This window comes from Rhipicephalus sanguineus, chromosome 1, assembly GCF_013339695.2.
Source record: "Rhipicephalus sanguineus isolate Rsan-2018 chromosome 1, BIME_Rsan_1.4, whole genome shotgun sequence".
NCBI classification, from domain to species: domain Eukaryota; kingdom Metazoa; phylum Arthropoda; class Arachnida; order Ixodida; family Ixodidae; genus Rhipicephalus; species Rhipicephalus sanguineus.
Genome location: NC_051176.1, coordinates 327,744,237 through 327,755,213, shown reverse-complemented (window position 1 = coordinate 327,755,213; position 10,977 = coordinate 327,744,237). Strand labels below are relative to the sequence as shown.

Here is a 10,977-nt window from a genome sequence, read left to right as displayed (position 1 = left end):
ACAAGGAGGAGGAAAGAAAGATGGAAGGACTGGGGGTAGGAGATGCAATATCCCCAATTTTCACGGCATCCTTAGAAGAAGTATTGAAACGGCTAGACTGGCAAGGAGCAGGGAGCAGAGTTAATGGAGAATATATCAGGGACCTACCATTTGCAGATGACATCGCACTTTTCAGTAGCGATGGCAACGAATTGCAAAAAAAAAGATGATTCAGGAATTAATCCAAGAAAGTATTAAAGTAGGCTTAAAATGAATATGATGAACAGAAATGCATTGCTGAATAGCCATGCGAAAGACAATGGGTTTACGATTGGAAACAGTACATTGGAGTGTATAGAAGAATATGTATACCTGGGTGAAGGACTAACAGGACAGCCTAATCACGGAAAAGAAATTCACCGAAGAATAAGAACGGGCTGCAGAGCATTCGGCGGGCACTCCGAAATAATGTCAGGGAATCTGCCAATGTCATTAAAGTGAATAATGCACAATAACTGCATACTGCCAGTTCTAACATATGGGGCTGAAACATGGAGAATAACAAAGCAACTAGAGAAAAAGTTGAGGACCACGCAGCGAGCAATCGAATCAAAAAGGTTCGGCGTAACATTAAGAGATCAGAAGATGGCAAAGTGGGTCAGAGAACAAACAGCTAGGCGTAGCAGATATTCTAGTTGCCATCAAGCGAAAGAAATGGACTGGCCACGTAGGACAGATAACCGGTAGACAGCAACCGAATGGTTACCAAGGGATGGAAAGTTTAGAAGTTCGCAGGGAGAAAATGGAATCAGCTCGCAGAGATCATCGTGAGAGGCCTTCGTCCTGCAGGCTGAGAACACTGGCGACGATGTCTGTATTATGCTGGAAGTGAGTGTCGGAAGCTGCTTGCTTTCGAATAGCAGGAGCCTTCGTAAGCTGCAGGATACTAGACAAAACTTATGTGCCAAGTAACAAGCAATCAGACCCAACTAGACTATAACCAGACCTATGTCAAGAGCAATTGAGTTAACATCTTCGGGAAAATGTGCAGCGCGGCACGCACGAAGGACAAGAAACGCACAACACGAGCGCTGACTCTCAACTGAGAGTCAGTTGAGAGTCAGCGCTCGGGTTGTGCGTTTCTTGTCCTTCGCCCGTGCCGCGCTGCACATTTTCCCGAAGATGTTAGTACACCAACTCGCCCAGATCGCCGTATTAGTTCAGCAATTGAGTCACGAGTTGAACTTATGTATCCAATCTCCCCCAACGTCCCACTTTTACATCTTGTATATGCAAACTTATGTTGACCTTAAAAGTGGCCATTTCGCTACTGCAACTCGTAAGTACAGCTTCCTTGTTTAAACAGCGCAAAAAGACGAAGACACGAGAATGAGGACTACACAGGACAGGCGCTGGACTAACAACTGTTGGGTTTATTGAGCAGAAAAGAATAAATACACGTAATCCGACTGCGTGCGCATCATCGCATTACAGATAATTGTCACTTCTTTCAAGCAGGCTAAATTCGCAGTCATGCAGACAGATAGATGGGGTGGAAATGCAAACATCATTGTTGTACTTAATGTGAAAGGCTTCTATGATTTCACGAGACCTTTGGTCAACGTGCCTGAAGATGATATGCGTGCGATTAAACAACGGTTTACACCCACAAGAACGACAATGAGCAGATAAATGTGAAGTAGGCGTGCCTTTTAAAGTGTTATTGTGCTGGCGTAGTCTCTCGTTAAGGCAGGCACCCGTCTGTCCAATATATTTCTTTCCACAAGTTAGCGGGATGTCATACACTACACCACATGCACAAGATACATATCGGGTACGATGATTGACAGAGCACAAATTTCTCCGTGACTGGCCATTCTTCTTCCTGTCTATCGCGGCACAAGCTCTTCCAACCTTACCACGCGCAGAAACAAGTCCGCCGACACGCCGCACTTGTTCCTGAACGCAAGTTCATCGTTATGCTCGGTTATGCAATGTTTTACAGCCGTCATGAGCTTGTCCTGAGGCATAGAGTAAATGAGGTCCTCTACGTCAAAACTTGCCACGGAACAGGAAGCAGGGTTTTGGGAGCTCAGGTAGTTAGTAACATGGTCAGAACTAGGGATAAGGAAGGGATCTTCTATTCTGAGTGAGGAAAGGTGCCTTAGGAGGTAGCTGGAAACAACTTGTTGCCAGGAATGGCGTTCAGTAACAATGGAGCGGAAAGGAATCGTTAACTTGTGCGTCTTGGCGCTAAAGAAAATGCTGAGTCTGTCTTCTTGGCCTTCTTGGAACTGCTTAGTTTCTATCTAAAAGCAACTTTTGTTACGTGGGAAGGTGGTGTGTATGTCCAGAAATCAGGCATATGCATTGGATCAAAAGTTGCACCTGTCCTCAGTAACATTTTTCTATCTGCTGTTGACCGTGCTATAGATAAGGAGGTGCAGGGATTAGTAACTAAGGTGTTTCGTTACGTCGATGATTTTCTAATCATCCTCCCGAGCAACGCTGCAACTTCCCGACTTCATGAAGTGATGAATATTTTCAAAGAGAATGCCCTTGGTTTACGCTTCACGTCTGAATTGCCAAACAATGGTGTCATTCAGTATTTAGACCTGTGTTTGTATGCTGAGCCGGAGCATCTATGCTGGTGCTTTTCACCGCGCTCAAAGAAATCGCTCCTTAGTTATTGTTCTGGGCATTCAAAGATAGTTAAAAACGGCATTGCCTACAATTCGCTAAACTCGGCACTTACAAAGTCGTGCCATCATAAAATTGAAGTCAGCTTTAAGGAACAATTAGCTAGGCTAAAGAATGCTGGCTTTCCTGTCTCAACCCTATCGTCCATTTCGCTGAAGTTGCTGAAATCATTAAAACTGTCCGCATCTCGAACTGGTCAGCGCACCAACGCCACCAAAAAGCCAAAGAATGTTGCTGTGATCCCATATGTCCATGGGCTCTCGCATAGGCTCAAGAAGATTGCTAAGGGCTATGACGTAAATGTTGTTTTTTCTGCGCGTGGTAAGGTTGGAAGAGCTTGTGCCGCGATAGACAGGAAGAAGAATGGCCAGTCACGGAGAAATTTGTGCTCTGTCAATCATCGTACCCGATATGTATCTTGTGCATGTGGTGTAGTGTATGACATCCCGCTAACTTGTGGAAAGAAATATATTGGACAGACGGGTGCCTGCCTTAACGAGAGACTACGCCAGCACAATAACACTTTAAAAGGCACGCCTACTTCACATTTATCTGCTCATTGTCGTTCTTGTGGGTGTAAACCGTTGTTTAATCGCACGCATATCATCTTCAGGCACGTTGACCAAAGGTCTCGTGAAATCATAGAAGCCTTTCACATTAAGTACAACAATGATGTTTGCATTTCCACCCCATCTATCTGTCTGCATGACTGCGAATTTAGCCTGCTTGAAAGAAGTGACAATTATCTGTAATGCGATGATGCGCGCGCAGTCGGATTACGTGTATTTATTCTTTTCTGCTCAATAAACCCAACAGTTGTTAGTCCAGCGCCTGTCCTGTGTAGTCCTCATTCTCGTGTCTTCGTCTTTTTGCGCTGTTTAAACAATGAAGTTAAACCAACTAGCCCAATTTTACACACTGTTGCAGTACAGCTTCCTATTCCTCTTTAAGATACTTCCAATTATATAACATAGGCTCCATTATGGCTTTGTCTGGGGGTAGGCATCAAACAGTCATATTTGCAAACCGCTATTCGCTCTTTAAACAAGCAATCTAGAATTGTATGGTACCGCAATGCAACAAGCGTAATTGAGACTTTACTTCCTCACTCTTTATATTAAACACGTAGGCCAAGTTAAGCTCTTTTAACCGGTAACAACGCAGGTGAAGCAGATTACCTGAACAGCCCACATGTGTTTCTTTCTCTTTATCAATAGAAATACAACTACTGCATATCGTGTGCTTTCACTATTGCAATCTATATGTTTCGTGAATTCCCACAAAGATGTTGGTCTTATAAGGCGATAATAGCGGGCGTTCAAAATAAAGCTTTATAGTTATTTTAAAGTTCAGCACTAGGATGTACGCGAAAACAACCTTTGCAGATAGGTGATGCATCCAGGGGGGCACAAAATGAGACAGTAATTATCGCTGTCTGCCACCCAAATAACTAAGATTGAATAATGAACTTTTTAGTAACGAGAGTAAGCGGGCATGTTTCCATTGAAAAGTTGGAGGCAGTCGCATTCCTACACAGTTCCACTTGAACGAATTTTAGGCGGCCATTTTTATTTCGTGAGCAAACTTTTAGGCGACTTGTATTTCGTGAGCAAACTTTGTCAAGCGGCACCGCGGTGGATTGCAAGCGGCAAAACAGTGCACACGCAGTAGACCATGTCAAATGCCGGCGATAACGAGCCAATGAATGTTCGCGCTACTGAGTGTATCATCGCCCTGGACCTCGCACAGCCCTGGCCGTTCAGCGAAAGCACATGCCCCACCACGGTGGTCTAGTGGTTATGGCGCTCGACTGCCGACCCGAAGGTCGTGGGATCGAATCCCGACCGCAGCGCCTGCATTTTCGATGGAGGCGAAAATGTTTCATTCCCGTGTACTTAAGACTTAGATGCACGTTAAAGAACCCCAGGTGGTCGAACTTTCTGGAGCCCTCCACTACGGCGTCTCTCATAATCATATCGTGGTTTTGGGACGTCAAACCCTAAATATTATTATTATATTCAGTGAAAGCACCAGGATACACGTGCTTTCGCTGAACCATGGACAAACATAGAGCACACTACTGATGTTTGTGTACGATGATCACGTGTCATACGCACATTATACCTCCATTTGCTGGCATTCTGGTTCCCAAAGCAAAGCGAAGCATGGCACGAAACACACGAAATAAGCAGTCTCTGATCCTCGCGTAAACACTGTCCGTTTCCGTCAGCGATCGCACGCACTTATGAGGACACGAAGGCTGCGTCGGCTTGCTGCCTTTCGATAGGTATCTCTGTCGGTGCTTGATAACTCTATACTCGGGGACAACTTTCTGTGGCAATGAAGGGAAAGCTACGAGGGCGGAGCTAACTGCTCTGTGTTACTGCGCCAAAGTAGTCCCTGATGAGCTTGTTTCGGTTTCAGTTTCGGCGCGACAAATGCGTATTTCCTGCAGTTCATTTCTTCGCATGTGCTCCTTGGCTGATTGCGTTGAACTACGGTCCCTAGAACCACGAGTACCGAGCGTGCAGGCATGCTGTCGTTGTTGTAACTTTGTCTTTTCCCGCTCTCCCTCTTCTTCCTCGCTCCGTGTGGTCGCAACACCAAAGCAGTGTTCCGTAGATAACGAAAGTGACATTGGCAGATTGATGACACTGAGGGGCGGCGACTCGCGGGAGAGGAGAGGGAGCTCCCGTTTTGGGGTGCGACTCGTGAGAGAGAGGATGTACGCGCCAGTTGCAATCAGAGGACCAAACCGACAGCCTGGGTTTTTCACTTTAACGGTGCCCAGCCTTTTTGTATTCCTCGCGAAGCAGTTTTTAGAGTGCGTTTTGCCTTTGTTACTGTTTATATTAATAAACAGTTTACATTCAACGAAGACGTGCAACGACTGTTTTTATGCGACAGGCGTTTCGTTCCCTACGCTTAATTTGTCTGTGCCATTCTGTGTCGTCCAGAAATGGCGCGAATATTTTCAGCGCTGCAGTTTTTAGGGCATGTACTGATATGTAAACTCATCTAGAGCTGAAAACTGACGCATGTAGCGTGCTTACATAACGCGGGCGCGGTATATCAAAGAGGAGCTCGCACATCCTGCGGCGCGAAGTGAAACTCAGTTTGGATCGCGTTGAGTTACGCCGGCATCAAAAGCCATCGGTGGCCCACTGCCCACACGCCCCGCAACCTGCGAATCCTGTGCTCGATCCCAACCGCTGCTCGTTTCCGTCTACTTCATTAAAACCGTACGGGCATGCGGTCATTTCTCACGATACTGCATGGCGCCGGTTATGTACGCCTCAGGATAGCAATCGTATGTTGCACTTGTTAGGTTACCTAGAACAGGAAGGCGTGTAAACCCCTGCACGTCTGTAAAATATCATGCTTACACAATTAGCGCTGGTTCTTGAGTTCAAAAATGAATGGTCACCTACATTTCGCCAGCAATAATTGGTTCCTGATGTCGTAAATAACATTTCATTCGCTAACTTCGTCCAACGCCAGTATTCTGAACCATACTCAGCCTGGTAATTACACCATCCCTCTTCCCTCCCCATTACAATTTCGATTTTTGTGGCTGTGGCCGGTATTTACACACACTACTCCTGAACCAGCAAGGAAACCCCTTGAACACACAGGGCTACCACGGCCAGTTGCAGACAGTTTTAAATCTGGACACTGCGAGTATTTGTCAGGAGGAATAAATTGTGTCACGTGAAAAATTGCAGCAGCTAAAACAAGGTGTTTTGTTAAATATTTCCTGCATAATCAGCTGGCTAAAATCTAAGAGTGGCTCAAGTAGTAATGCACACACACACGCACACCAGTCACAGGAATAAACCTTTAATACTCTGTCCCCTTCTTTCATACCAACTTAATCTATCAAAGGCAGACAGCCCTGTATTTTCAACGAAACTTATATGACTCCCGTCAGCACTTATATGAAGTACTTGACTACAATGTACAGTAAAAACGTCATGAAGACGCGCACATTACTGTGCGTATTCCCTTGAGACCTCGTCATTTGGCCATGTAAAAACGCACTTGAAAAAGCATTTGTGCTCAACAACATGTGCAATCGAAGAAACAAACAAAACATGAGCAAGTGGATACTAATTATTATCCACGTACGTAGTGTAACTGATGGTGGTATTTTTTTGCCGGATGAGTGAAACACTTACAAATGATGAGACAATGAATTTCTGGAATTCACTTCCATCGCGCAGCTCTCGAGCTAAAATTCATCCAGTCTTGTCAGTTCTTCCATCCGTAACAGCTATTTGGAATGGCTGTATACAGTCTCTTGCGTTGTAATCAAAATTTTGCTACCATTTCTTTCGGGTGAAACAAGATATGTGATGCATCACTCAGCACTCCTTGCACTCCTCAGCTGCCGTTTTATGTGCGAAGTACAAGTGCCACCCACAACTGACAATCAAAAGACTAATTCAGAGGCTGACAACAAACATACTAAATGATTGCTTGGTGCTGCATGCAACCATAGTCACGTAAGCGGATAGTGCACATCGTCACTTGTTAGTCGCCGTTTGTGGTGCCTTGACTTCCTTCCTGTGTCCTTGTTTGCACGTCCTGTTTTTTTAGAATGACAGAGCATACTTCCAAGCTGTTGGGCATCAAAGAGGAATACATAGCATCTCACAAACAATCAGCATCTCATGAGCCAGCGCACACCGGGTTCACCAGAGCCCCTCTATACTACTCAATTCACTGACACTACTGTCACTGCAGCTGCTGGAGTCAGATCCCAGAGTAATTATGATGCTGTCGAGCGTGCTTTCGATTGCACCATCCTGCTCCCTGGCCTCCTCTTCAAGACGAACCACATGAGCGCAGCCGCGCGCCCTGTTTTCTGGAGTCACAAGGGCAATGGCTTCGTCCAGAAGTTTTTCGACTCCAGCAAGAGTGAACGGCCTGTTGTTGGCTGCAGTATACCCCTTGGCCTGGCTCCACACCATTTCAATAGGATTGAATTCACAATGGTAAGGAGGAAGCCGAACAATGTAATGACCGGCAACCTTGGCCAGGGCATCAATCCGGTATTCAGAAAAACGGTGCTTGTTTTGGTTAACCAGCTGATTGAGGTCGGGCTTCAACTGGTCATTAGACCACGGGATGTTTTTTTGAGTCAACCAAGACTGAATCTCGGCCTTGCGCGACGGCGTCGAGGGCAACGTTTCGAGCTGAACACTATGGTATGGAGCATTGTCCATGACAATTACGCTCCGTGGCTCAATGTTTGGTAAAAGTTGTCCTTTGAGCCATCTCTCAAAGCGTGGGCCATCCATTTCACTGTGGTAGTCACTGGTAACACTTTTTCACCCGGAAAACCAGAAATTCCCCATCGACGAGGCCGTTTTCACTTCCACCATGGAGAACAATGAGCCGACCACCTTTGCCGCTCGGTGCGCGAAGCCCAGTTGTGAGACCCTTGCGGAAGGCGTCCTCACGTGACGACACAGTGGCGTCCTTCCACACCTTTTCCTTGGTGTGCCCAGCATTCACCCAAGCCTCGTCAAGGTAGTATATAGCCCAGCGAAAGCAAGGGAATAATGCGCCAGGTTTTCGTTTTTAACGAGAGAGGTCAATTAAAACAGAAGAAATTTATGATGTGCATCTAATATCATTCTACCGGGCAGGCAGATATTTGCAGTTTTTGGCTGGTGCTGGAAAATACAAAAATTTAAAAAAATGTTCGCAGAAGATACGTACTCACATGAATAACAAAATACCTTCATTCAGAGCTATCCATACTTCATTAGAGCACGTCGATACGTACTGGGGCTTTCGCTTGCCTAGCCAGAATAACAGGCAAAATACAAACAAGAGCCACAGATGCAGAAGCAAGCCATAAAAACTACAAATTACGATGAACGGCAACATGTATGAAGACGGGTGCAATAAAAATTGAATATTTAGCGGTACGAGAACCTTCCATTGTTATTTCCTCTTCCTACTTTTTCAACTCTGAATTTTTACATGCGGCATTTGTGTTTTAATTGACATCGTTGACATTTATATCTCTGTCCAACAAATCGAAGCAGTAACTGTACGTACCGTTTCTCCTTTCGCATTTCTCGAATGGTCCGCAGATATTTCCGTCGCCTCACGATGATGTCGTCCTTTTGTAGCAGTGCACAGTTACGTTTTCGCTTCGGAAATTCAAATCCAATGTCATTCAGAAGCCTGCGTATCGTTCTGAAACTCAGCTGCTTCGGTAGCCCCATGTCGCTGTCGCCGATTACCTCGCTGAGGATCTTTTCTGCCTTTGGCGCCTCGTTGCGAATGTAGTAGTGGTGTACTTTCCGGCGAAGAGCAGACAGGGTAAAACCATCGTACCGCTGCACTCTTGTCTTTCCAGTAACTTTTGCTGGTGATTCAACCGCGAAACGAAGCCTTCTACGCTTTGGGGACTTCAGGGTACCCTTTAAAACATCCGCCTTGAGCCGTGCGACAGCACACTCGCTCACGCCGATAAGCTGGCTAACCGAACGAAACACGGAAGCGACAGAGAGTCCCGGTTGCCTCAGTCTCACTTGGGCGTGCAGGTTGGAGACCACTTGCTTGGTTTGTTTCGACAGCTTTTGGTAGTCAAGCTTCTTGAATATCCAATGCGGCGAGCCAGATGGCGAGCAAGCGAAGGAAGAAGGCACAGGCGACATGGAGGAAGGAATACTAAGGAGAGGCCCTATCGTATTTCAATGCATTGTGAAAAGTGTGGCGGAAGTGACGTCAGATTTCTGGGGCAAACAAAACGGCAGACGCCCCGCGGCGTACTCTCCGCGGTGGTTAGCTTCTGCGCAGATTTGTAGTCCCGGCGCAAACTTAGCGCGTATTGTGCGGTTCGCACGAAGTAAAATGTTGCAAGCAGACGTTTACCAGGCTGTTGGTGCGTGGCAGGCCCGAGCGCTGCGTGCTGAAATTCTTCGTGGAGCGTTTTTGTGCAACAGTACAGAATACCGGCACGTGCCGTGATAAAAACGTTCAACCCCTGCATCATCGTATTCGAACTCACCTAGCAGTGACTTACGCGTTCTGCTGGGCGTTAGGCCTTCCCTTTGTCGTAGCCCGATTTCCCGATCTGTTGCCTTATTAGCGGTTCTTTGTTCGTGTATATGGAGTGAGCGTAGTAGCTATTCGGCGCAACGCCAACCTATAGTTGACGTAACTTCACGTCGAAAAGAGGACACCGCTGTATTGTATACGCGATCGTGCACGTAAAGTTTGTAATTCCAGTACGTACACAACAACAAGCACGCAGCGAGCGCACACCGCACAATAGATACATCACGTAGTCTGATAACAACAACATAAGTTTATTGCCCTTTCGTTGAACGACACAGCCTCTAAAAACGTACACGTACGATGCCTTCGGCGCATGCTATGTAGGGCGCGTCAGACGCCAAAAACAAAAGTTCACGTGTGTTCTGAGTTGACACAATGAGTAAGAAGCAACAGAGCGCACATCCGAGAGCTTCGCATGCAAATACCATGCATTAGTGATCAGCAATGAAGCGAACGTCGTACACATGAAAAGTGACACCCGGTACTTTCCGCAGTGCACGCGATTTGCACCGGGTATACGCAACCATACGCAACAGCTGGGCATTGCGTGGCTTCCCTAAAGAACACACACAAGGAGCAGCATGCGTGAATTGACTGCGCCGCGGCGCCGTTTGCACGGCGAAAAAAAAAAAAAAAGAAAGGCTCGAATCGCGCATGCGCTTGCAAACGACACGGCGGAAATCGCAAAATGTTTCGACGCTCCTTCGCTAGGAGGCGATGCGAATGTTTGCGATGTGGAGGCTTCACAAATGTGACGTCAGGGCCTCTCCTTATTTTTCCTTCCTCCATGACAGGCGACGAGAAGGCCATTTTTTTCTGAAGGATGATGGTGAAGGAAGAGAGCCAATGCGACGCCAGTGGGGAACGCGGCAACTAAAATAAAAAACCCGGAAAATCTAAAATATAACGCCATTTCACATAATATCACTAATAATTTTCTGGCTTTATCAATTAGCAGCTAAAAATTATAACTGCACATTATTAAATAATTAGGTTACGCACAAAAAATGTTTTTTTTTTGGAACTCTTTCCAGCTGCGCAGCGACACTGACGAAACGGCGTGGTTCGGCTCTGTAGCCTTGACTGCATTGCCACAGAAAGTTGTCCCCGAGTGTAGTGCTGATAGCAATAAAGTCAAAACTTTTTTACGCAGCTGCCGACTACGCCTTGGCTCTCGCTTCGAGCAGGCGCAATATTTCACGGCAAGAGGGCATGAAG

At 46.3% G+C, this 10,977-nt stretch overlaps 1 protein-coding gene across 1 annotated transcript; it reads right to left on the bottom strand.

Moving 5' to 3' along the window:
- Positions 1–7,373: 7,373 nt before the first annotated feature.
- Positions 7,374–7,907, bottom strand: LOC119383981 (uncharacterized). The gene has a single exon (XM_037652267.1). It carries the CDS (start codon positions 7,905–7,907, stop codon positions 7,374–7,376), a length of 534 nt encoding a protein of 177 aa, XP_037508195.1.
- Between the last annotated feature and the right edge of the window lie 3,070 nt (positions 7,908–10,977).

Excerpts from the sequence above, each read along its gene's own strand:
- LOC119383981 (XM_037652267.1), bottom strand. The coding sequence starts at position 7,907 with ATGGACAATGCTCCATACCATAGTGTTCAGCTCGAAACGTTGCCCTCG.